The 25,588-nt window shown below is 39.2% G+C and overlaps 1 protein-coding gene across 2 annotated transcripts in view; it reads left to right on the top strand.

The window, feature by feature from the left end:
• HHAT (hedgehog acyltransferase) overlaps positions 1-25,588 on the top strand; it is a 158,292-nt gene that overhangs the window by 3,810 nt on the left and 128,894 nt on the right. For both annotated transcript variants that reach the window (XM_063328532.1, XM_063328531.1), the window contains exons 4-8: positions 19-132; positions 745-939; positions 2,217-2,429; positions 6,006-6,177; positions 15,762-15,912. In XM_063328532.1, the coding sequence (XP_063184602.1) occupies positions 19-132; positions 745-939; positions 2,217-2,429; positions 6,006-6,177; positions 15,762-15,912 (845 nt within the window). The remainder of the gene's footprint in view (positions 1-18; positions 133-744; positions 940-2,216; positions 2,430-6,005; positions 6,178-15,761; positions 15,913-25,588) is intronic.

The following is a 25,588-nucleotide window of genomic DNA, read 5'->3' as shown; positions in this document are numbered from 1 at the left end:
GTTCCCTTGCTGCCCCAGGACCCCATGGACTTTGAGTGGAGCTACTGGATCGAATGGGGAAGGGAACGTATACTGTGGCTTCTGGCTGGTCACCTGCTGGTATCACAAGTGTCCAGGCTCTTGGTGGAGAAGGTATGTATGGATTTTCTTCACAGCAGGGAGTTTCTGTCGGTTTCAAGTTACTCCGGGCATGGGAAACTTGACACTGAGGCTACTTATGAGAAATCCCATTCTGTGGGGTGAATTGTTTGAGTGGGTCTGTAATAATGTCAGAGTGAGTTTGTTGGTTGCCTTAGTGTTTGGAGACTTCAGCCTCCAATCCACGAAAGCCTGTGCTTTTTTGTGACCCATTAACGAGTGTCATTTGACCTGTACACAAAGGGAGGGTGTGATTATTCCTTTCCAAGATAGAGGTGATGACTGCTTGGGTTTAGGCATGATTGTGTGTAATGACCAGCATGTGGTGTCCACACATGCTAGTTTAGGGAAGGAAAGGAGGAAGTTATGTTCTCCCTGTAGATCAGGGAGGCTCTGGATTTCACACACACTACTGTAGAAACCCCTTCCCTTCTGTCTTTATGGATACAGTTGAGTTTCCCTGTATTGTTTCATATGTGTTCTTAACCTTGTTGGCTGAGTTTGTTTCTACTGTAGACTCTGTGTAAGACAGCACAGATATTGAGTGCATTTTTTTTCTTTAGAAATAATTAAATTTTAAATTGTTCTTTTTTCTCTTTCTAACAGTATAAACCATGGTGCTTGATGGTTTATGGAATGGCTGCCTGCTGGTTGTTACTGGGAATCAAGGGCTTTGCTGTCATTTTGTTACATGCAACTATTTCATTTGCTGTGGCTCAGTTTCAGCTGTCACTCCTGACATGGTTGTGCTCCCTTATGCTACTATCCACTTTACGCATACCAGCTGTGGAAGAAACCAAGGTAATGTGGGAAGGACTAATTAAGCATCAAATTAATTATGGTGGTGGTTGTCCATTATGGCAGCTGTCTATGATGGGGTACTACCCTTTCAGCTGATGTAAGCAGAAGTTGGCTTGAAAACCTTAGGCAGTAGAGCTGCAGTGACTTGTGCTGAAGCTTCTTCAATTAGAAAAGTTGTATTTCTCAACCATGCTGGCTGGTGCATTGACATGGAAGTATTTGCCTTAATGTGTAAGTGGTATTCAGTAGAGATGGAGTATGATACTACTTTACTAGTGCTCTAGTAAACACATTTCTTTTTCTTTGGAGCTGTAATCATACCAATTTAAGGTCCTGGGTTTTGAGTTCATGTCCAGGAGTTGCTTAGTCAAGCCTGACCGTACCTTGTTGTTGACTGCAGCCTTCTGCCTGGAGAGGGGGACTGTTTCTCCAACACTTTGATTTGTACCAAATGAGCTTGTTCACAACTGGTTGGTGCAAGCTCACTTTTGCTCTTTCTCTAATGGCATTTGCTGGGCAGTACAGATTTTAGAGAAACTGCTGCTTGGTTGTCAGGAAATGTCCTTGTTGCATTTACTTTGACTAAGGGGGAAAAACTGGGCATATGTTGTAAGGCTTGTTGCCCTGATGCTCAGGGAGAGGAGTGAGTAGGATCTCTTCATGTGGTGTAGACAAATTGTGTCTTGCTGTGAGGAGGAGAGGGCTCACTGCAATACAAGTGTAATCAGCCAAACTATGTTTGCAGATGTTTCTAAGTTTTTTGGGATGATGTGTTTTTGTTATTGGAAACAGGTGTGATGGGTAGTGTCAAAAACTCAATAAAGGCTCAGTAACATCTTTCCAGCCTCGAGCACTCTCAGGAGTGACTGATTTTCTTCACATCTGAACTGTGGCCTTGTCAGTCAGTAGTCTCTGTTGCCAGCTGGTTTGGATATTGTATGACTGGTCCAAATCTGAGGGAGATAATGGCATTCCTGTAAGAAAAGCTCTCCTGCTGTTATAGTTCTTCACAACATAATACATTTCTGAAATCAAGCTGTTGTCTCTTTATGCTGGTTGCAGTAGCTCTGGAGGCCCTTTCTCCATCGACAGCCAGTGCTTGATGTTCACGCATTTAGCAGTGCTGTTCATTTCAGATGCTCGTTCCAGCTGCTGTTTGCTTTAGTTGCTTCCTGCAGCTGCTGACCCTGAAAGTTAGGATCTCTGGGTGGACATCGCTGTCCTGCTATAATAGAAAACACAGCACCATTGTGATCTGGCTTTGTTTTGTCTTGCAGAGAAAGTGGTACGACACTGAAAATGAGTATTATCTGCTGCTCTTCACTGTGTCTGTCCGCTGCCTTTTCTGCACCAGCTTCAGCCTGGAGTACTGCTGGCATGGACCTGCCCAGAAGTCATCCCACTCATTCCTGTGGATGCTGGCATACGTGTTTTATTATCCCACATTCCACAATGGGCCCCTTATGAACTTTGATGAATTCAGTAAGCAGGTAACAGTGTTCTTAAGATCACACAGTTACAGATTTTCAGTGCATCTGTCTCTCAGGTGAATTGTGTGATGAAATATTGAAAAGGATGGCGACTTCTTTTCAACTGCCAAACATAGACACAAGCCCTATTTGAGGAATAGATTAAAGCATGAAAGGTTGATGTTGGCTTATTTTTTATTCCTCATCTTGACAGATATTAATACCAATCATGAGAAAATGTTAGGTAGATGATTTCATTCAGTTTTCCTTGAGATGCTTTTTTAATGATAGGTTTCATAATGTAGTTTACAGGTAAGCCTGAGTTTCTTTTTATCTTCCAGTTACCTACTTGACAAAAATTTGTACTGATGAAACTTTCAAACAGAAGGTGTTCCTAATGTTAGTCTGTATCTATTGTCCTTTTCCTCTGTAAGTGTTGAAGTACACTGCATGCAAAAGGGAAGGCTGTAGGTAGAAACCAATCTTGGATATTCATGCTTGTATGCCAGCCATGGCATAATACTGAACTCTCATAAGGCTGAGCTCATAAAATGGAGAATATATTTAGTCAAAATATATTGTCAAAATAAATCTTTGTATCTAATGCTTGGGTGGAGAGATGTTGATTAGATGCCAGTGTTTAGGCATCTAGAAGGTAGAAAGAAAGAAAATAGTTCTTGAAGGGTGGATGATTAATCTGATCTCTATTTCCTTCTAAAATAAATATTTTTCCCTCAATGAGATACTTTGTGGGAAAAAAAAAACACCCAAACCTACAGAAAAGTAGTTTTAATTTATGCATGTTTTGACTTCAGTAAAAGTATCTATAAATGATGTTGTAATATTTTTCCTCCTTACTAGTAATTTGAAGGATTACAATTTTTATTTAGTCTTTGGAGATTAAGAATTGTTTGCATCTGAAGCTATCTTCCACATAATTTTGAAAATATCAAATAATGTTACTGGGATGTGAAGACTGGACAGTTTTGAGTGTAGTGTGGGGAATTTGAATATCAACTTTAAGACAAACCATCCTCCCCAAGTTGTTCTGCTTTACAGGATGTCTTTTTGTATGGCATCAGATTAATCCCTTCAAACCAGGGAGCCAAAGACACATGTCATTATGTTTGGAGAGTATTCATAATTTTAGCATGTAGCTGCTGGACTTGATTTTTGTTTTCCTTTCCTCCATCAGGTGGAATAAATTCACGTTTTCAGCAGTAGCTGGCTATTAACTCTGATACAGATTTCAGAGTCACAAAAAGCTACTGGTTTGTATTGGGAATTCCCAAAGACCACAATTTCCCTTTGTGTTGGTGTGAAAACAGCTGATGATTTACTTGGAACGCTTCAGACTTTAACAGCTCCTTTAATGTGAAAGACCTACCTATCTTACTGCATTTTTTTTTCTAGCACCTTGCAGACTGCTTTTCAAGCCTGCTTCTACACGAAACCCCCAGATTTGCATGCTTTATTGCTTTCCTTATTTTCTTGCACACTTTAAGAAGTGAAATCACCAGCCATGATGTCTATAGCTAACATCATTGGGATAAAGTGGATGAGTGGACATTTCAAAGGATAAAACTGCTTCTTCAGTTTATGTGTAGAAGCTTAGGCATTTCTTGCTTCTGTTTATATTTGGAAATTTTCTGTTCAAGCCACAGCAAATAGACTAGGCTTTATGAAAGTGAAAAATGAGATTCTGGTGGACCCCTAAGTGACAAGTCCTATGCTCATTTGTCTTCAGTAGCTTTGGAAGATGCAAGGCTGAATGTTGTTATCCTGGGCTGGATGTTGTAGGAAAAGTCCGCATAGACTTGCATAAAAACTGAGGTAATTTTTTTTTTACTGTTTTTTGCTTTCTAGCTTCTGAAGTGTGTTAAATTCCACCTGTATTCATGAAGCCCTAGCAGAGGGAGATGATTTTTTTTTTTCCAAGGAATGTTTCAGAAGACACATGAGACTCCAAGTTGAGTAGCTTGGGGGTAGCTGGTAGGAAAAATTGTGTGTGGGGGTCTTGCATTGAAACTAAGCTCACCTGATATGTCCCAGCAAAGACCACCCATGTTCTTGGTATGAGGAGAAAAAGGAAGACTGAGAATGGGATGCCTATTTTTGCACTACGTTCTCATTTGAACATGCACAGACCTGTTTGGTTAAAGCCAGAAAGAAGATGGAACAAACTAAACAACCTTAACGTGTTTATTGTTGGTGTTTGCTGAAGTGCGTTGTCAGAGCTGTTATCTGAGCAGAAGATGCTGCCTTAACAGGTGAGGCTGGAGAATGGTTTTGAAGTTTGCAAAGCCCAGCAGTTGATTCAAAGTGCACAATACAAAGAGTGTGTTTATTGCAGCTGTCAGAAGAGACCACCCGTGGAACCCCTTGGCTAGAGCAGAGACTGAAGTGAGCATTCCAGCTGAGCTCACTGGAAAGCAGAAGTCCTGGAGATGAAGACAGAGAAGCTGCTTTGTGGCCTGAAATGCGTAATACCAATGCTGGCAATTGGTATCCATTGCCAGGCAGAAATGAGACTGTGATACTTCATCAATGGCCTCATTGAATTTCTGGGTTGAAGCAGGGCATAGCAGTTTGTCATGGCTTTGCAGGCCCATTGTGCAAATTCCCCTGATTAAATGGTAGTCTTCAAGCTTTCATCTAACTGGTACAAATGAACCTTCAAAATGAGTGTCCTGCTTAATTTGTAAGTGAGCAGAGCTAACTGCATGTTACCTGTACTGTCTGTGTGCAATTATGAGGGTGTGTTTTTTTCTGTGCAGATGGGTTGGTTGCTTACCTTTTACGTGCATATTTGGTGGCCAGTTAGAGACTTGAAGAGGAGATGTTGCACACACAAATGATAGACATACAAAACATGACTGAATTTTTAAGCAATACTATGTTTCTGTTATTTAATCATATTCTCTTTTACTGCAGAAAGAAGACAAAGTAATAGTATACCAATGTGTTTACTATAGTTAGTACTTGTAAGAGTTTGGGGCATCTTGAAAAGCCTGTCAACTGCAAACCTTGTCTTATCCGATATTTAACTTGCATGTAACTGCTATTTGCTCAGCATGTCACATAGGTCTTGCTGACCTTGGCAATGCTACGTGAGAAAAATGAAGAACCGTCCTCAAATAATCAACTTTAGCTGGTAGAAACTGGAGGTACTTTAAGAGCAAACAGTCCTTGTTTCTAGAGCTGCTGCTTGGAAACCCTTCTCCTTCATAGCTGTAGTTTCTTTAAGCTTTTTTGATTATCTGTAGTGGTTGATCAAGTTACAGGAATAACATGATCAGGAAAAAAGCACTCACGTCTGGTTTCTGTTCAGGTTAACAACACTTGGCCTTTTCTACAAGTTTGGTGCAGTGTATGTTCACGTTTGGCCTCTTGTTGATTTCTGCTGCTTACTGAGATTGAGAACGGACAGACCAGTCTCCCTCAAGGCTATGTCAGGAATTTCCAGATGGTGTAGTCAAATGGTCCCCTTGGTAATAGTAATGAATAGCAAATGAAATCTAAGAAAGTTCTCAGGATGAGTATTTGAGTAAAACAGTGAGTTATGTGCCATATAACATCTTTGGATTTCTTCTTTAGATGAGGAGACAAGAAGCCTTCAATTTGAAGACCAATCTCGGCATCTTAATTGTGGGCATAATTCGTATTTTCTTCTGGTGGTGCCTGGCTGAGCTGATGATTCACCTCATGTACATCCATGCTCTCTACAGCAGCGCTTCACCTTTGGAAGCTGCATCATACTGGGCCTTGGGTGAGTATAGAAACAATAGCAGAAGTCTTCCCTCTACCCTTACTTCAGGAAACCCTGTCTACTTCTCTTTTATGTCCATCTGTAGGTACTTATGAATAGTACATTATGGCCAGCCACTGTCCGAAAGGTGGTCTACTTAAGAGTCAGAAAGGCTAACATGTAGATCCTCTAAGAAGCTTACAGTTGAACTTACTGCGCTGCTTCCTAAATTAAAAAATATTCTGTATTTTTTTTCAATCTAAAGTGTGTCTAAACTTTGGGCTAAAGTGGCTTTTCTCCCCAGGTCATAAAGTGGACACTTAAAACCAAAAAAAAGAAAAAAGAGCTTGTTTAGTGTAGGGATGGAGGAGGGGAGATGTTAAGAATTACCGTGTCTGTTGACCTCCTTCAGTGTTTGATGTTTCTAGTTTGTATTCATGTTGAAAGGTAAAATGACAGTACTAATGAAAAGCGCGGAGGGAAGGAATTGCAAACAACCTGGCCTGAAAGTAACAGTCAGTGCCTCCCAGCTCTGTTTTCCTGCTTGACTTACCCCTCTTCTTCCCTTCCTAGATACGTGGTATTTCATTAAAATGCCTAACTGTGGTGGGGAAAAAATGAGCGCTGACAAATGTAGCATAAAACATCAAGAGATTCGGGGGCTGCTATATAGGTAGATGTAGGCCAGCCCGTAAGCAGCTGGCGAATGAAAGCAGAGAAACCCCAGGCCCTAAAATTGGGTTCTTAAAAAGCCTTGGTGACTGCTGAAGTAAAGGAGATGCCTCTTACTATACCAGCAAGTAACAGGAATTGATACACACACTGGTATGGTTCTGTCAAGCATTCATTGGAGATCATGTATGATGAGCAGTGCGCATTGGAAGGCACTTATGTATTGAACTCTGGTCAGTAGAGGGCAATGTGTGTGTTCTGTATGTGCATATATATACACATATGCTTAATATACATTTCAAAAATAAAATTTTTATGTATAAAAAAAGAGCAAGAGCAGATGGAGAGAAGAAAGTGAGTGGTTTGCCTCTGTTGTTTGTTCTACCCCTCCTCACTCAATCACTGTTTAGAAAGTGGATTTTGAGTTTTCGTCTGCTCTAAATGTCAGTTCATTGATGAATTAAATCTGTTAGCTCCTGGTATTGTCTGTATGTCTGACAAAATGCTTTGCTGTGTTACTGAGCATGTGCAACCTGGTAGGCGCTGGCAACTGGATAAGGCAGGCAAGTCTACAGAATTCGGGACAAAATATTCCGGCTTTGGTGTTACCAGTGGATTCTTCCCTCCCTTCAGGACTACCAGTGTTGATTTTAAAAAAGAGGGGGGAGGAAAAAGTTACTTTCCAGACAATACCTAAGTAGGCTGTATATTTATTTGACGAAATTAAGTATTATATCCTAAGAATTAAAACGTACTTTGAACAGATGATTAGAAGAGGCTAAAAATGCCTCAAAGCAACAGGTTGATGAAAGCCAGTGTTAAAGCAAGTTTGAACTGTAAAGCTGCCTGATTAAAATATGATCACTTGAATTGAAGCAAGTCCTCTGTGGAGACCCAGCTTTTGGAGAGGTATATTCAAAGTGTAACCCTACTCTCATTGAGTCTTGTCATTGTAGTAACGAAAGCAGGTGTTTAAATATTATAGTGCAAATGACATTCTGAGGCAGAAGTTTGTCACCTCTTAAATTGTTTTATCACAATGATTATACTGGTCACCTTAGGGTGCGGGCCACTGTTGTGACTTGCTTTAGGAAGCCACTGATATGCGAGTAAGGGTACTGGTAATATTTTTTTGTGTTGATCCTTATCATATCCTTATGGATCTTACCATGTGTCTATACCAGTTCTTGTACAGAGCCAGACACTCCCATCTGTTATTTTGCTATGTTATAATTGATGTTCTTTAAACCAATTACACCAGATACCTCTGATTACATCAGAGATTTCGGACCAAGGAAGCAGCTTGTTGTTGACTCAGGAGGATTGACCACATGGTATATTATAATGTCTGCACTGCTGGGCTTTTCGTTCATTTTGTACTTCCTATTTAACAGCAGCAGCTTCAAAGCAGTGGGGAGCATCTACTTACGTTGTGATGCCTGGCTGCACCGATATAGCCCGAGGGGAAAGGCTATGAGGCTGTTTAGCAATCAGCTCTAATTAGGGAGATCATAACCGCTCCTCCATTTTGCTTCTAGGATATCTTTGAACAGTGGGCAATAAATGCCAGCAGTGCAGGTAAAGATGAAAGTGCTATGAGATTGTGTTCTTGGCATCTTTAGGGCAATGCTGATGGTCGGTATACACCTTGGAAGTGTGAAGCTGCAGAGTGTTCTGCATCACTTTGTGTGGTGTTCCTGTGAGGTGAGACTGCAAAGAAATACAAAAAACTAAAACCAAAACGAACCTTGACTGAGTTCCAATGCTTGTTGTACACTGGCACTTTTAAACATTAATAAACGTACATGTCCATACATGACAAGGCAGAAATGCTAAAGTTACCTGAAGTAACATTGAGTGCACACAGGTGTAAACTTAAGAAAAATTAGTTAATGTTTTAGCACAGAATTAATTTAAAGATGTCAGCTGGGCAGCACAGTATTGTTATTTATTGATCCCAGGAAGCCATTGTTTGGAGAATGAGAGCACTTTCTGGAATTCACAAATCATTGTGTCTATATTCACAAATATTTATGTCTGTGAATAGTTAGCTATTGGCATATTGAACAATATCAGAGCATTTGCGCTGATTTAACTCTGAGCACCAAATGCAGTGTTTATAACAATTCCATGTTTTTGTATAAGTGCTGCATCTCATTCTAGTATTGTGTGTCAGACTGTCTGAAAGAACTGGACACTTTCAGAATTAATGACACAGCAGAAAGACCCATATTCCATGATAATGGAAACCCTGATCGTTCATTCTTCTCAGTTTTTAAAGTTAATTGGGACTAATTTGCTGCCTTTACATTTTACACTGTAAAACGAAAATTTGCAGGCACTGATGATAAAAGCCACTATGGATTCCAGTAATCCAGTATCCTAGTGAACTGCAGCATACCAGAAGAATAGCCACACTGGGCCAGATCAGAGGTTCATCTGCTCTAATGAGTAATGTTTGGACGCAGTATGTAAAGAAGCCTGGGAAAAGAAATAAAAAATGAAGGATAGGTAGGTTGGTGATCCTTTCCAATGTATGTTCTTCAGGCTTCTGTAGCTGAACGACAAATTCACTGACTCGTGTAGTAACAGGAAGCTCAACAGCACTACTTAAAAGATCTTAAATTGAAATAATTGATTTATTTTTTTTCTTCACTGTGACAACATAGAATATCAGTGGTAAAATTCACGCTGGTGGGGGGTACATTCTGTTATGTAGAAACTGGAATAGTTGTTGAGTGTTGCTGATCCGTTTGTGTATTCAGTCTGATTCTGAAAATGCAGAGGTTGAAAAAAAAAAAATAAACCACTGCCTATATTTTCCTTATGAGGTTTCACATCTAGCCTGCTGATTCAGCACCATTTACTCATCTCTGCTCATCTAAACAGAGCTTCATGTCAGTCTCACAAGGTATAGGGAAGGATGAAAGCCAGAATTCTGCATGAAAGTGTATTTGTCTAATACAATTGTTGCACTGGATTAATCCAGCATACTAATAGGTATTGTAATTCTGAAAATGTTTGACTAGGAATCTGTATATATGTGTCTTGTCAGAGGTGTGTGTCTGATGTAGAGACTAACATCTGAGTTGTATGATACAATCATGAGTGTTCTGTGGGTTTCATGTATTGGTCTTAACCATGTGCCAGTTGTTTGTTCTAGTGAAGCATGCGCTAGTTAGTGTCAATTGGCTATCATTGTTTTAATTATTAACTACATTTAGTACTCCAAAAGAGTATTTATTTTCCTATGAGCAGCATGTAAGTCAATGTAGAAAGTGATCTGTTCAAAGGTGGAGTCACCTGGTTTAATCTGTAATTGGTGATTTCATGTTTTTTTTTTGTTAAAAGAAGAAATGTTACCTAAGTTCCGCTTTGAAAGCAAGAAAGCTTTGAAACAAGACCTACAGAGTAGTCTGTGTAAATTGGATGCAGGGTGCTGGTTTTGATGTGTTGCAGTTCTTTTTCTAATAAAGCCATAGATAGGAAATGGATTTCTGAGTTCATTTTAAGAAGCACGTGGTGTTTTGCTATTGAAATTAGGGTAGCTGTGCATCTGTCTAAATGGTAATGAAATGCTAACAGAGTAATCTGAGATTATTTTTTTTCCATCCTGCAAGATAATGATAAGGAGAATCTGATAAAATATTTGGCATCTTGATGTCTGTTTTGAAAATGGGGAATATAAACATTAATCAGAAAGCTTAGTAAGATTTTATTCTCTAAAACACTGGGTAGTTCACTGCTTTATAGAAAGAAGTGGATGGAGGGAGGTAAACTTTTTTATAAGCTTTCCTGCAGGCTAAACTTCCAGATAGCATTGGCAATTAACGTACTTTTATGACTACATTTTTAAGTTGTGTGTGTTATGGCTTAACCCCAGCTGGCAACAAAGCAACTAAGTGCTGGCTCACTCCACCCCTGGCCCCGCTGTGTGGTTGAGGACAGAATCGAAAGGGTAAAAGTGAGAAAACTTGTGGGTTGAGATAAAGACAGTTTAATAAGTAAAGTGAAAGCTGCACACACAAGCAAAGCAGAACAAGGAATTAATTCACTGCTTCCCATGGGCAGGCAGGTGTTCAGCCACCTCTGGGAAAGCAGGGCTCAGTCATGTGTAATGGTTACTTGGGAAGACAAATGCCATCACTCCAAACATCCCCCCCCTTTCTTCTTCTTCCCCCAGCTTTATATGCTGAGCATGATGTCATATGGCATGGAATATCCCTTTGGTCGGTTGGGGTCAGCTGTCCCAGCTGTGTCCCTTCCCAGCTTCTTGTGCCCCCCAGCCTGTCTGCTGGCGGGGCAGTGTGAGGAGCAGAAAAGGCCTTGACTCTGTGTGACCATTGCTCAGCAATAAAGAAAACATCTCTGTATTCTCAACACCCTTTTCAGCACAAATCCAAAATGTAGCCCCATACTCACTAATGAATGTGAAGATAATTAACCCTGTCCCAGTCAAACCCAGCACAATGTGATAATTGTTGATTTATTTAAAGAATTCTTTCCTGCAAGTATTTACTAATTAACATAATTCTTACTGTAGATGTTTGGGGAGTATTCAAGGTAGGTGGCTTCAAGGCATGTGTATCCTTGAAAAAAAGCTTCTGTTTTTCTGCTATCTGGAAGACCTGTTTATGCCTTGACCAAGAGTCCCTCGGCAGCTCTGTTTAGTCTTGTTTAAGTAACTTCACTTTGGGGTCTTTATATCCATTCACCTTTGTACTTAGCTTCCAGGGCAAACATTGTGGTATATGTTTTCCTGCCACTGCTCCATATATTTTAGGATTTTTCTTGCTTTTTGTGTGCTACTGGAAGGCTGGGATTTGAAGCTGGGCTGCACTAGTCCCTGTAGTACTTTTTTTGTTTCATCATTCCTTTTGATTTTGTGAGCTAACACCTCTTTCAAAGCACTGCCAGGCAGCAGTGAAAAACACTGCCAAGCAATATGAGCCTAATTATTAATTGCATTGTTTGCTGTTCCAGTAATGAAATTTGAGGTGCTTCATGTTTCTTGCACGATGCTCTCTTTCAGTGGCTGGAGACAGGAATAGCAGAATTGAGTTGTCACTTTTGCACTAGTTCAGGTCAGTGTAGCAGGTACAAGTGGGCAGTTAGCCCTGGCCGGGGGACAGGTCAGCACTGCGTGATCTACGTGGGGTTGCTGGCAACGGCTGCAGAGCTCTGCGTACCTGGGGGCTTGTGCCGAGTTGATTTGGTGGTGTGGTAGTCATATGTTGGTATGAAAGCTTCCCTCAGCATGTGGTGTAGCCTCCTGCTGTGGTCAATACCAAACTAGGAAGGTTGTAGTAGATCCAGTCCTGGGGCTGTTGTCAGGGAGGAGCATCTTGCTGTGAAGAAAATGCTGTAGCCCAGTGTGTAAGGCTTGTCAATAATCGTGCTCTTATTGATTGATTTATGGAGCTGGAACCTCCTGATGCATCTTATGATTGTTGGCATTATTGTTGAGATACATCTGTAGCCTATCTGCTCCAGTGCAGAGCCATATTTTTTTAACCGTGACCTTACTTTGAGGGAATGCCTGCATAACTTTTTTTTTCTGTAGGAAAAGAGGCATGTAAGAAATAAAAGAAAGGGTAAATGAACCTCCTAAAGCCTGATACTTTAAACTTGATGATATGGCCCCAATTTGGCGCTGTTTTAAATGTCTGTTTCTTATTAGACTTGTGCCATATGTCGGTAACCCTTTTGGAATATGACTGCATATTTATCTCTGGTATGTGTTTTCTAGTTGAACCTGCCCTGGTACTTCACAGAAATGAGCATCTGCAATCATTAATGCCATAGGGTCAGTGTAGCTGCAAAAAGGGTAAATCTGTGCTGTTGTGCTTGTAATAAAATTGCCTGCTAAGTTATGGTTCTTGACCATGAGCTTTGGTGATGGTTTGTGGACAGAAAACTGCCAAGTGTGGCTTCTAATACCTGGATCCAAAGCTTTTGTCACTTACTTATGAAAATGTTCTGTTTGATAACTTCTGTCAAAAAATATCAGGCAGGGTTTTCAGAATATGAAAACTAAAAAAAATTAAAATTCTGTGAGTATTCTAAATTCTAACTATCCTTGAAACAAAGCTCTATGAGACTTAGAAAATGTGGTTTTGAAGTAAATTTAAGGAAGGTAAATATTTGAGGGTCTGTGGATGTATTTTTTAAAGCATAGGAAAATTTAGAATGTTTTAAGGATTGCAAGATGATAAATTGAAAATATCGATTTCTATAAAAGTTAATTTAATCTGGGACTTGAAACAGCTTGACTGTTGATGTGCATGTGTTTAAGATTGCATGGGTACTTTAACTTGATTCTTCTTTTTATCCCTTAATGTGTTTCAGTTTTAAAAAACTTTGACCTTGACTCTGAATCCTTTGAATTAATTTATTCTGGGGAAAAGATACGTTTTTGCAATACTTTTTCCCTTAGGTGTGTTTTTAATATACACTTGATATAGCTTCTTTTCAATTTAAGATAATGCTTGTGTGCGAGTTCTCTTTAAGCCTAAAATTGAACACTAGAGAACAAATTATGTGATATTGTTAATGAATTTGAGAAATTTAGCATGGATCTTAAATTTATTTTTTTATTTCATGTTTTTTAAATCAGGTGAAGCAGTGTACTTGTGGTTGCTTTGTGCTATAATGGAGCAAATGGAAAGCAGCTGGAATGCAAGAAGGTGTAAACCCTGTACCTGTTGCCAGTGCAGCCCAGCTGTTGTGTGGCTGTGAATCTTGCCTTAATTTTCCATGGGTGGCCAGAACTCTCACACAGCTGGGATAAGTTGAAGATGGATGAGAACTTAATCTACATAGTTTGATAGGGACCTTCCCATGGCTGGTACTGTGAGTCTTAGAATTGCCACATGCAGAGTCGCTAGTGTGTGCCGGGTAATGGTTGGTGATGTGACATCTACATTTAATTAAGATAACAGTGCTATTGAGCTGTCTGCTAGTTAATAGTAATGAAAAATTATATGCATGTTACTAGATATGGTAAAAATGTGGTTTTGTAATGGAACTTGTGTATTATAGCTCTGTATCTGAGAACTCGGAAACTTTCATCGTTGCTTTTTAAAATTAAACGTATTGATTTTGAGGTCTCGAGAGAGTGGTAGACTGTGTCTCTAAATCTCTTTCCATTGTACACAGACAAAGGATTTTGACTTTTACCAGTGCACAGGCAGCTGTGATCTTTGTAATTGGTTTGTGTGGGTGTCAGCATTCAGCTCTCCAATGAAATTTGTCAGAAAGGAAATGAGAAACTGAATGAGGTGGGAATTAAAGCAGAAAGTTGACTGTATAGATGATTTAGCAGTAATCTAATGTGTAGCTAATTGGCTAATATCCAAATTGTGCTTCTGATTGTTTATTTTCCTCTGGGGGAGAATGTTATTGAATACTAGATCACTGCTTCCTTGAAGAAAAATACCGTAAGCTTCATGTCTAGGTATTTTGTTCTCACATCAGTTTTTATCTTGTATGGCACAACTGTTTCTTATCACGCACATGGACCATGATATTAAAACTAAAAATGAGTTTTTCAACTTACATTATTAGTGCCAGAATTTCACCCTAGGTTACTATATATTAGATGAACTTTTAATGTTTAACTTTTCATTGTTATCCATAGTATACTCATTAGTCAGCAGAATGCAAAAGGGATGCTTTGGCAAAAAAAAAAAGGCAGATTTAGGTGTTCATGGACTTGTACTGCTGGAGTGAGACTGAAAACTTTGTCTCCAAGGAAAGTCTGCTGGAAGGTTTTAAAATTACATTAAATATCTAAAGTACTCCAGTCAAATAACGAGTTAGTCAATATGAGTGAGGGAAAGGAAGGAGATGTACCAATTGTATTTTATAATTTTTACTCTTTCAAATCATAATAATTTTACTTTCCCTCCTTTGGGATTAGTTTTTAATTATGTCAGCTGTCAGTTGGATGGAAAAGTTCACCAAAGTCACTGGAATTTTTAGGGGTGAACTCTCACCAGTTTCTGTAAAGGCATTGGCCTCTGCTTTTTACTGAATTTTTTCATATGATTATTGGTCAAATACCATCTTATTCAGCAGAAAACACTTAAAATATGAATCATCTGGCTTTATAATGTGTTCCAAGACTGTTACTTGCATGAGTAATAACTCTGAGAATAGCCAGTATGATTTTTCATCTCACACCTGTGCAAGGTGCTGCATTTTGTGCCATACCTGGGGTTTAAGCTGTGAGCAAACACACTGCCAAAATTTCTCCTTTGGAAATCAGGCAGCTAAAGCACCTTAAGGTGGCCTTTGTCCTGTGGGTTTAAAAACTGAAATACACCGTAAGCATTATGCCAAGTGGAGTTCCAGTCTTCTATGCCTGGGATGCAGCAGGAGTGATCTTGTAGGGAATGCTTTGAGGGATGCAAATAATCTGACGTTAATGGGATGTTTATGGATCTGACAGGATAAGCTGTGAAGACAACCATTGTTTGTGTCTGTTCTGGAGGGACAAATGGAAGTTGTTGTTTGGGGTTTTTTTTGCAAAGATAAAACTTGCTGTTCCTGTAGTTAAATGTTCATCACTTCTGTTCTGATTTTCAGCTCCACATAAGTCAGTATTTGGTTTTCATAGCAGTCAAATACCCATGGTCCAAAGATCTTTGAAAGTGGAACTACAGATGGTTACTTATGCCTTCATATTGGAATGATGGTACTATTTTGTGTGCGTGTTTGCCTGAAGTCATAATTGCATGTGATTGTGCCTTACAGCTGTTGCAAAAGTAGGTATTGTGTATCCTATCAACTGATGACGCTAGTTTTAGTTCTTTGAATAATGGCTCTTTAGAAGTAATCAGTATTAATGGGCTTTAAAAGTATTTCAGGAGGAGTTTAAGGTATAATTTTTATTTTTTTTATTTTATTTAACTTTCTCTTTTTTCTTTTAGGTGGCCTGGCTTTAGCTCAAGTACTATTTTTTTATGTGAAATACTTGGTTCTGTATGGTGTTCCTGCCCTCCTCCTTCAAATGGATGGACTCAAACCTCCAGCTCTGCCTTGCTGTGTGAGCCTGATGTACGGTTTCACTAAAATGTGGAGGTTAGTCACTGTTGCTTTTCAGATGGTTATTACTGATATATTGTAGTCAGTGTGTAAAACATGCTTGTGTGTGTTCACGGACATGTACATGCTTGCTTTCATGTCCTCGTGCTTTTTCTCTCACCCCTATGATTCGTCTTTAGCACTTTCTAAATTAACTTCAATTTGGTTACTTTTTTCACGCTGCAGAGGGAAGGGGCAAGCACCCCTTTCAGCATTTTCATCCTCTTAGTTACTAGAGTTAGACTCAGCCTATTTGCCTTCACTAACATAGCAATTGTTTTTTTCCAGATATCTGTTAAATGGCTCATTTTTCAGTCTTGGTCTAAACCCCATATTTCAGCTAGATATTCTTCCAGGGAAGGAAAAGAAATCACCCTGTGAGAAAAGCTGTAGTTATAACACTTTAATATCTGGAGTCATACAGTAGAGAAAGTCTTCAGGACGTTAAAAATACTAAGAAAAATGGTAATTGTTTATAACGTAGGATGCATTTCTGGATCCCCTTTGCTTTTAAAGAATTTCAGCACAATATTTCACAAAAAAATATCAGTTTTGAGTCTTACGGTTGCTTTTAAATTGGTGTTCACTGTTTCCCAAGTGAATTCTGCTTGCTGTTTAGCCTGTGTGTAACAGTGGATTCACTTGACTTCTCAACTCCCGTGTTTTCCTCTGCACTATCTCTAGCTCCTCCAGTCTGTGGGATGCTGTGCCCCAGTCTTCGAGAAACATTACCTAAAATTATTTAGATGTGTCAGCTTTTTAGTGCACAGCCTTCTCTTGTGTTAGTGCGGAACCTAGCACAATGATGCTTACCCTGTTTGGTCTCCAGCTGCTTTGCGATATGAATAAAGCTTTTTCATTTTAGTCATAAAAACAGCGGGCCTGCTATTATCAGAGCTTCATTGGATGAGATTTTAATTTTGTTTTCAGCTTGAAGCTAGTTGTAACAAGGAGGCTTTATACTTTATAATAGTTGGCAACTGTAGGTATGTAGTATTCAAAGAAATGCAGCAGAAATAGAGTGCAGAAAACGGATGAGCTGTTAAAAATTATTTGACCTACTAGCAAGTGCCTTGGTTTAAATTATCTTTCAGAGTTTGAGCTGAACTTATGACCTACATATTTAATACAGAAATCTGTGGTTTTTACCAGACCTCTCCTGAGAGCAGCATCTACTAGCCTGCTGGGCCTTGTAAGCAGAGTTGCAAACAGCAGTGGTGTGGTTTTTTTCTCCTCTTCCAGTTATTATTCCAGGGAATCCGTGTATTGCTCTGGAGATGCCAAATGAAATTGAATTTCAGCACAAATATTAATGACGCTGCTGTGTCAGGTAGTGGTAACAGACCATGAAAAGGTACTCTGCACCTGCAGAGATGTGTGGTATATCACAGTAAAAATATAAGGTATTTAAAAAAAAAAATGATAACACTTCTAAGAAAATTGAAAAGGGTATCTAAGCAGAAATTAATTTTTTATCAAAGGAAAAAACGTCAGCTGCTGATAGTTACCATTTGCCCAAGTATTTCATTGATTCATGTACAGCTGACTTGATTTCTTGCTCTCAAAGCTGTGTGGATAATAGCATTTCCTAGGACTACTAGTAAATTATGGGTCATCCTCAATTATTTAAGAAATCTCACGTATTTTGCCCTCCAAATCCCTGAGTTATGACTTCCTTATGCCTTTACAGTTAAATTCTTCAATCGCTACTACCCAGAGGCTTTGCAGTCTTTTTATGCGTGTTGGTATGTTAGACAGGAATGTCAGCGTTAGAGGTGGGAATAGCCTTTGTTTCTAAGCTGTATGACTGTCTGAACAGGACAGGAAGTGTGGAAATGATGGGTTTAGCATAAAAGCTAGCAAAAGAGGGTGAAAGTAAATAGCTTGTGTTGTGAAGCCTTATGAATAGTGACACTGTGTTTCCTTGAAGTGCTGAGTACTTTATTGTAGTTTGTGAATACCTTTACGTGAATGTTCCTAACTACTTTATCAGAGCGCGTCACACTTAAGTGCCCAGTTAAAAGCTGGTAGAGTGAGGAGATTTGTACCAGACTGTTTTCATAAGATGGTAGTCTGGTAAAACTTATTAAAGGCTCTGAGGGCCAGGTTGGGAAATGGAGTGGGGTGGAATGAGCCAGATGGCGTGAAGTGCACTGCTGTTACCTGCTGGCTGGTGCTGGGGAGGCTGCTCAGGAAAAAAAAAAAAAAGAGTGCTTGTATATGCTTGGCTTGCTATTGCCCTTGCTGGCGTCCACTTTAAGGTACTCTCAGAAAAAGGGTATTATGCTAGCTAGGCTTTTGGAAGACACGGTATTGCTATTTTTAGGTCTTAAAGCTATTAGCAGTGCAGATTTTGAAGGAGAGAAGGTAGCCTTGAAGAGAAAGACAACATGAATGTCACAACGTAAGGAATGCAAATGTGCTACTCAGGAGTCTTCCTCCACCACCTGGTGTCCTCTGAGTGTAACAGCAAAGCTTTTGATCTGATACATCCAGACCAGTGTCACTTATAATCGGTATATGCTGACATAATCTGCTATGTGATAGAGCCAGATGGAGGAGCTTTCAATCAGGAAGGTAAGAAAGATACCACAGTGTGTCTAAAATTTCTCTAGAGCTGAAAAGTAAAGCATGTGTTAGAAAAATAAATCAGGTACTTCGCCTCCCTATTTATGGTACTAAACAATAAACCAAATTGTGGCCATTCAAACTTTAAAATAAAAGGCTTTAATTAAAAAGGAGTTACCAACACTACAGCAAACTCTGCCTCATTTGCATTTTATTTAATCAAGACAATCTCTTGAGTCAAAAAATTAGCAATCTTGTTTACTGTCTCAAGACAAATACAGGTGTTGAATGTGTTACTGTGGTTTCATTTTACCAGGATATCATTATCTTGCTAAATATGCATCTGCATAGCTAATAAATGCATTATAAACTTATTAATATTCAAAAGCTTGATTATAGCTGTGAAAAGCAGTTTCTGAGCTCCTGATTTCCAGATAGGGCAGCGGTTCAGTGACATGCCAACTTCGAGTTTTTAATGTCTGCTTTATCTGAAGTTATGAGGAATCAAAACTTGGGGCTTTTTACCAAGGTTAAAAGCAAGGTAATGAATCGTGAGAGCAACCAGTGATGTTATAAACTTCTAAGTGCTTTTGAAGAGTTGGTCAAGGCTGACCAACTAGCTTCTGAGGTGGGGAACTGATTGTGTAGTGCAACTGGAAAAAGTTGTGCTACTGCTGAAACTTGCAAATTGGTTCAATATGTAAAAAATCCTAGTGGAGGAGTAAGGGTGTGGAAACTACAGAAACAATAGATAGCACGTAACTAAATCCTATATCAATTTCGACATATTGGTGAATGACTTTGGCAGTGTGTTCTACCAAGAAACTTGTCAGTTCACAAATTAGGACAACGTTTAGCACAGGTGCTGTTCATGGAAAAAAAATCATGCTTCTATTCTTATGTTTCCATACTATGTTACTGAGTGTGGCAAGTGCTGTTCTGCAAAACTGTCAGACGCATTAATCAGATATGTTTTGACATGCTGTGGGAACAGCATGGCATAAGAAACCAGGTATCTCTGGTCATAGACTGATATGAGATGTGCAGAAGCACAACTCTTCTTCTCTGCCTTTCCACCTTAAAATTTGCACGTTCTCAAGTATCTTATCCAAAAATAATTTGGAGACAAGTGTGTTGGGGACAAATTGTACTAAAACTATGCATGTTCAATATAGGTTAGCCGTGGTGAGGGTAGAGGTTCTTCAGGAAGGGAGTAAAAAGTAGTATTTGAAAGGCAGATTTCCCAGGAAGCAGAATTTCATCCAGAGTAAATAAAATGGAGTTTAAGAAATGCTGCCAGATAAAAATAAAATAATGCAATGTTGGAGAAAGATCTAGCCATTTTCAACTACCACGCGGTAAGCTCCGGATCGTATCTTGTATTTAGCACTCCAATTCTTGATCAGACAGGAGCCTGACATAAGTCAACACCTCCATTTTCTTGCATGCTAATGGGTGGGCTAGGAGGGGCTGTATTTTACATGACACACATACACGCTTTTATATGAGCACATGTTAAGTTTATCGCAGATAAGTTTTGGTGACATTCAGAAACGGCTTCTGGGTTATGATTTGAAAGAAGTTGTGTGCAATTCAGTCTGGTTTACCTGCCTCATTATTGCAAAAGCATTGCTTGCCTTGTATGAGAAAAGTGTCCTATATGCAAGGTCTCAGTGAATTGCTCCAAATTACGGATTAGAATTTTGCTGTAGGCTAATCATTTTTGGCTATAACCATGCCATAGAAAATGGATCTACAAATGAAAATGTAATCTCATCTGCATCTGTTTCTTCCTTACCCTGATACATTTGCCTACCTTCACTGTTGTTCTTGCAACCTTCCCCCCTCTGGAAGCAGTTCCTTTTGTGTGTCTACCAGAAAGGACTGTAAAGGGTATTTTCCCTTCCTTTCAGATTCTTTTCTGGGAAAAGATAACTCATACTGATGCTATGTGTGAGTGCGAGCACAAGGGATCACTGTGACCACATGCAGTAATTTTGGAATGATGAAAAGCAAGCAAAAACTTACCATCTCTTATTTCTGGCTTGAACACTTGATAGTATTTACATCCAATTGCTTATTCTTAGTTTGTGGTGAGGACTGGAATTATTTTTAAACAAGGAAAATGTATCTTCTGACCTGTAGGGGGAAAAAAGTAATTATTTAAGTCCATTTTCACCTGTGCTTCTCACTTTCTCAGCCAAATTTATCATGTACTTCCCTTCTTTGGCCTTTGATTTTTGTATTGGAACGAATAATTTTGGGAGTTAATTTATTTAATGTGTCAAGATGAGTAAGCTGCTGAAAGGCTTTTTTATAAGATATCACAAAGGAAATGGAAGGAAGGTCAGAAATGACATTTCTGTCAATGCTTGATTTTTGGGAAGCTTGTCTGCTTAATAGCAAATAGCCAATGTCTGGCACAAGTTAGCACAAATGTAATTGTCCAACTGTAATTGTAATTGTAAATGTAAATGTAATTGTAAATTACAATTAAATTAAAATGTAAATTTTAACAGTTAAAATGTAAATGTAAATTGTAATTGTAAATGTAATTGTAACTGTGCTACAGCTGTGTATAGTCAGGATGACATCTCTGCCTCTGGGCTCAGAAAAAGGTGCCTTTTACAAGTTAAGGCGCTTGTAGTCTAACTCTTGTGGAAGGCTTTTGCTTTTTATTTGAGCATTGTAATGCTCTTTTGTGGTGTTTCTGGATAAATTGACAAATGGTCTGAAATTAGAGAGAGATTATCTCCCTAAATTTCTTTTTTATGAATTTAGTTCTCTGATCATATGCTAGTAATAACAGCAAATCACTGTTGTGCAACCTGTCACTTGGAGGCAATTACAGGGGAAAAAGGAAGGCTACTAAATGAGGAGTCGTAAACTCCTTCCCGTGGCACGTATGCTTGAAAAATTTGCATGAGATCAGGAGAGGCAAGCAGTGAAAAGGAACTCCACTTCTCCGTGGCAATGTGAAGAAGGGATCCAGACCCTGGTAGAAATTTGAATGGCACATCCAGATCTGTGGCTCAGACGTGCTGCCCACCTTGCTGTGGAAGCCACAGGAGGATCTTCACTGGAGTTCTGTGCCTGGGGAGAGGATGCTATGGGGAGAGCAGGGATGCCGGGCCAAGCCTGCTTGGGTTACGAACAGAGAATCTCATTTTAAGTGCCATAAATGGCCTAGGAGTCAGTTTCAAGAAGCTCAGGTATTTTGAGGTGATTTGTTTTGTATCTGTCCTCTAGTTCTAGACAGCTGTGTTTTTGAAAGCTCTCTACTCCATGCCTCTGATGGGACTTACCCAGCAGCTGGAACTGACAGATAAAAAAAGGAAGGACGGGCTTATGCATATTTCCCTTTCCTCTGGAGATTAGGAGTGTCACTTCTGGTATATTTCCAGCCTTTGATGTTTTCAAAGCAAAAGTTGTCCAGTGTGTTTTAGACAGTGTATCAGGTAAAACAAAAAATGTCTTTTAATGATCTAGCATCTCACTGTTCTTAATATTAAAAACTATTAATGCTGCAACACTTCTATTTAAAAACCAAAAGGGGCCTTTCCCCCACCCTGTATCTTTAGAGAAGATCTCTTAAGTCTGAAAAAGGATTATTTAAAAGGATAGTTGGATTGAATAGAATTACACCTGCAGTGTTGAAATGGCCTAGTGCTCCAGGTCTCACTGTCCTTCCCACCTACAACCCCTATTGTATTTTTAAGCATGTTCCTGTATGAAATAGACAGCTGCAATGCAGAGTAACAGCTGGAGTCAGGGTGGTCTTTCGAAGAGGAGAGCCCTCCTTAGAAAGCGTATGGAGTTAATACACAGCCTTTAAACATTACACCTGCTTGCCAGTGTCAGAATACTTAAGATGCTTGCCCAAAAAGTTGGGTGCTCAATTGCAGAATTAGTGCATGTTTTTTAGTAGTGGAATAACTTGTTTCTAAGTTGAAAAATGACACTTTTCCTGATTTACTTACTTGTTGTATTTTTCCATTAACTGTTGTGACGCTTAAAGCTGGGCATTGATCTGTGACACATTGTTTTTAGCTAGCATGTCACCTGAATATATGAAAGACGCTTTAGTTCTGGATTGGTTAGTCATTCTTTCACTGACGGAGACAAAAGATTTAACTGCTTTTGACGTCAGCCAAATTAGTGCATGCTACAGTTCTTATCTGCTGTACAGCTCAATTTGCTTGTTACATTAAAGCTGTAAAAGGCTCCTTAAATCTCTTCAGTAGAGGAAAAAAAAAAATCTATTATTTGTCTCTTTGGAGTGTAAAAAGAGGCAATAATAAAGCACCCTAATCCTTCTTGGGTCTAAATTCCATAATTACTGGAAACTTATTTGCATGGTGACTGCTTTGTTACCGTAATCTGAAATTGCCGGGCTTTTATAACAAAAAAAATAAGCCCACCTACTGCTGATCGCCCATGAAGCCTGTTCCTCATAGTATTTGACATGAGCTCTGCACGGATACAAACTATTACTGCTGCTCACATTTGGCAAACAGTGCTCTGCCTGCTCATAACCACTGTAGAAAATGAGTAATGGCTATTAATAAATTTCATTGTTCTGTTTGCAATAAGGATAGGGATCTCATAGTGATTGGACAATCACACTGCATTGCAATAGTCTTACTTGAGGAAAACTGAAAGAGAACTTACCCTATGGCAGTTTGCCACTGATGGGCATTAGGTTTCATCCACTCACCACAGGCTTCTGGAGAATCAGGAAAGGTATAAAATTAAAGTAATATTTCTTCTGAAGGGTTCTAGGAGAGATTAACAGAATATAAATGAGATTTGTTCTTTTAAAGAGTGTTCTGCTGAACGATATCACCAAGATCCAGTGTGAGGAACGGAACTAATTTCTTGTCTTAAAGTCTCCTAAGTAGGCAGACTTGTGTCTAAGCTTACATTAACACTGGCAATAACTGATGTCTCCTTAAATTTCTTCTTGGTCCCCTTAAAGTTGTTCTTGTCTCTCTGCACAGGAGATTGCAGAGTTGGGGGGAAGTCACTGCCTAGAATCACTAAAACTTTCCTCAAGCTTTCTGATGTAATACAAGTTGTGTGTTTAAATGAAACAACAAAACAGATTAGATCATGGATCCAATTTGTTAAGCTGGAGGCCACTAGCAGTTTGTGAAGTCTTTTTATGCGGTCCACAAAAGAACTTTCTCTGTGTGGCCAACTTACTGTAGATTACTTCTGCTATATAGGTCTCCAGCCTGAGCTCTCGGCTAATAACCGAAACTCCATAGATGAAGCTTTGGGACTCTTATTGATATTTTCTGCTTGGAGGTGAAGGTGTCTGTAACAAAATGTATATCAAAGTTGGACTGTATCCTGTGTTATACAGTCTGTCCAGAGTCAGTACCAGTGTTTCTGCTTCTGTTGAAGTCAGTGTGAGAAATAAGTTCCGGTCTGAATGAAATAGGCTCAGGCAGAATCCTCTGTGAAGCACATTTTTGTTCATGTTCTTGCAAGAGCGGGTGACCTAGCAAGTAGGCACGCTTTCAGTTCTTGAAATGCACCTTGTTATTTCCTAATCCCAGCCAAATTTTTCCCTCCCCTGTTTCCCATTGGTTAGGTACTCCAGGGTTCACAGTCTGTCCGAGGCACGTAAAATTCTTCCTGGATGTCTTGCCTCTGTTTACTTCTCTTTACACCTAAAGGGGTTATCTGACTAGTTTATTTCTTTCCTTTTTGGTAAAGAAATTGCTCAATGTCATTAGCCCTGGTTAAATGTTTGACTACCCTTCTAGACACTAATCCAGGAGGAATCAGTTTGTCCTTTTGTCTGTGTGATAAGAGATGTTCTACAAGTCTTTGCTGGAGCCTCTTTGTCTCAGTCATTCCCTTATGTCACCTCTGATGGAAACAGCTTTTCTCCTCTGCAAAAGCAATACCTGCCTTTCTTACAGTCAGTGAGGGTTTTACTGCTGATACTTGACTGGGTCAGGATTTCATTGTGGATTCCCACCATTCTCATAGGTACAGAAAGCCCCAACTTCTTGTGATGTTATGGAGGAAATACTTGGCAAGTAAAATGTTTAGGGTTTGCTATGTTCAACCTCAAAGTAATCATGTATTTACAAAGTACTTTTTGTGGAGTAATGTGAGTTGGTGCTGAGGAGCTGTACAGCCACTGAGCAGGAGCTCCAGCTGCAGGCATCTGGCACAGGCTGAATGCAGTGGCAGCTTTGGTTATTCTAATAATGGAGGAAACCAAAAAGGAACTTGGTACTGCTGAATCATGCCAGGAGAAAACAGAACAGAAGTGCAAAGTGTTTTATCTAAGCATGAAGTGTTAAAATTCCAGTATGTCCTTAAGCAAGTGTCAGATAATATGATAAAGATATCTTCATGCATATACAAGTCCTGCGTATTATTACTGCAACAATAAATTGCTTGTCAAAGACATGATATAAAAGCATTTGACGGTCTTCAGATTTTTTCTTTCAAATAAGACTGGTTTTCTTTTTCATCCTTAGTTGCATTTTTACATGGAGAAGAAAGAAAGCTGCTGCTACTAGTTTGCTGCATTGCAGATGGTTAAGACTTAAAACCAAAGCTTGCAAAAAAAAAAAAAAAAAGGCAGTCCATTGAAGCTTGAGGTCTAGGTTTAAGCAGGTTCTTAAGATCTTGATGTTTAAAAGAACATTGAATTCAATTAAACAGGAATTTTCTCATTGGGTTGAGCCAGGGATTGTTGCATTGTAAGAACAGTTTTGTTTTTGAATAGGAAATGATAGGATTTGTTATTGTTTATCTTGAAGGAATGCCAAAAGAGCTGCATATACGTGGTTTTTTTTCCCCCTGATTCCAATATCATGTCAGTGGGCAGAATGTAAAATCCTTCTGTAAGTGGAATTCACCAAGTGTCTTGCACTAATTGAAAGGCTGAGTGAAAAACGAGAGCTCCAAGAACATACTTATATGTGGCAAAAGAGTCCCCAGAAAAATGTTATAGTGTGACTTTCAAGGCTCAGTGTCCAAAAGTATATTCCATAGTTTGGGTAATAGACCCAAATGTGTTGTTGTATTGGATTGCATCTCACTCTTCTGGGTTATTTGTGTCATCATTCATCTTCCC

Source organism: Chroicocephalus ridibundus, chromosome 3, assembly GCF_963924245.1.
Source record: "Chroicocephalus ridibundus chromosome 3, bChrRid1.1, whole genome shotgun sequence".
NCBI classification, from domain to species: Eukaryota; Metazoa; Chordata; class Aves; order Charadriiformes; family Laridae; genus Chroicocephalus; species Chroicocephalus ridibundus.
The sequence above is the reverse complement of the archived record's forward strand: the minus strand, read 5'-3'. Positions and strand labels throughout refer to the sequence as shown.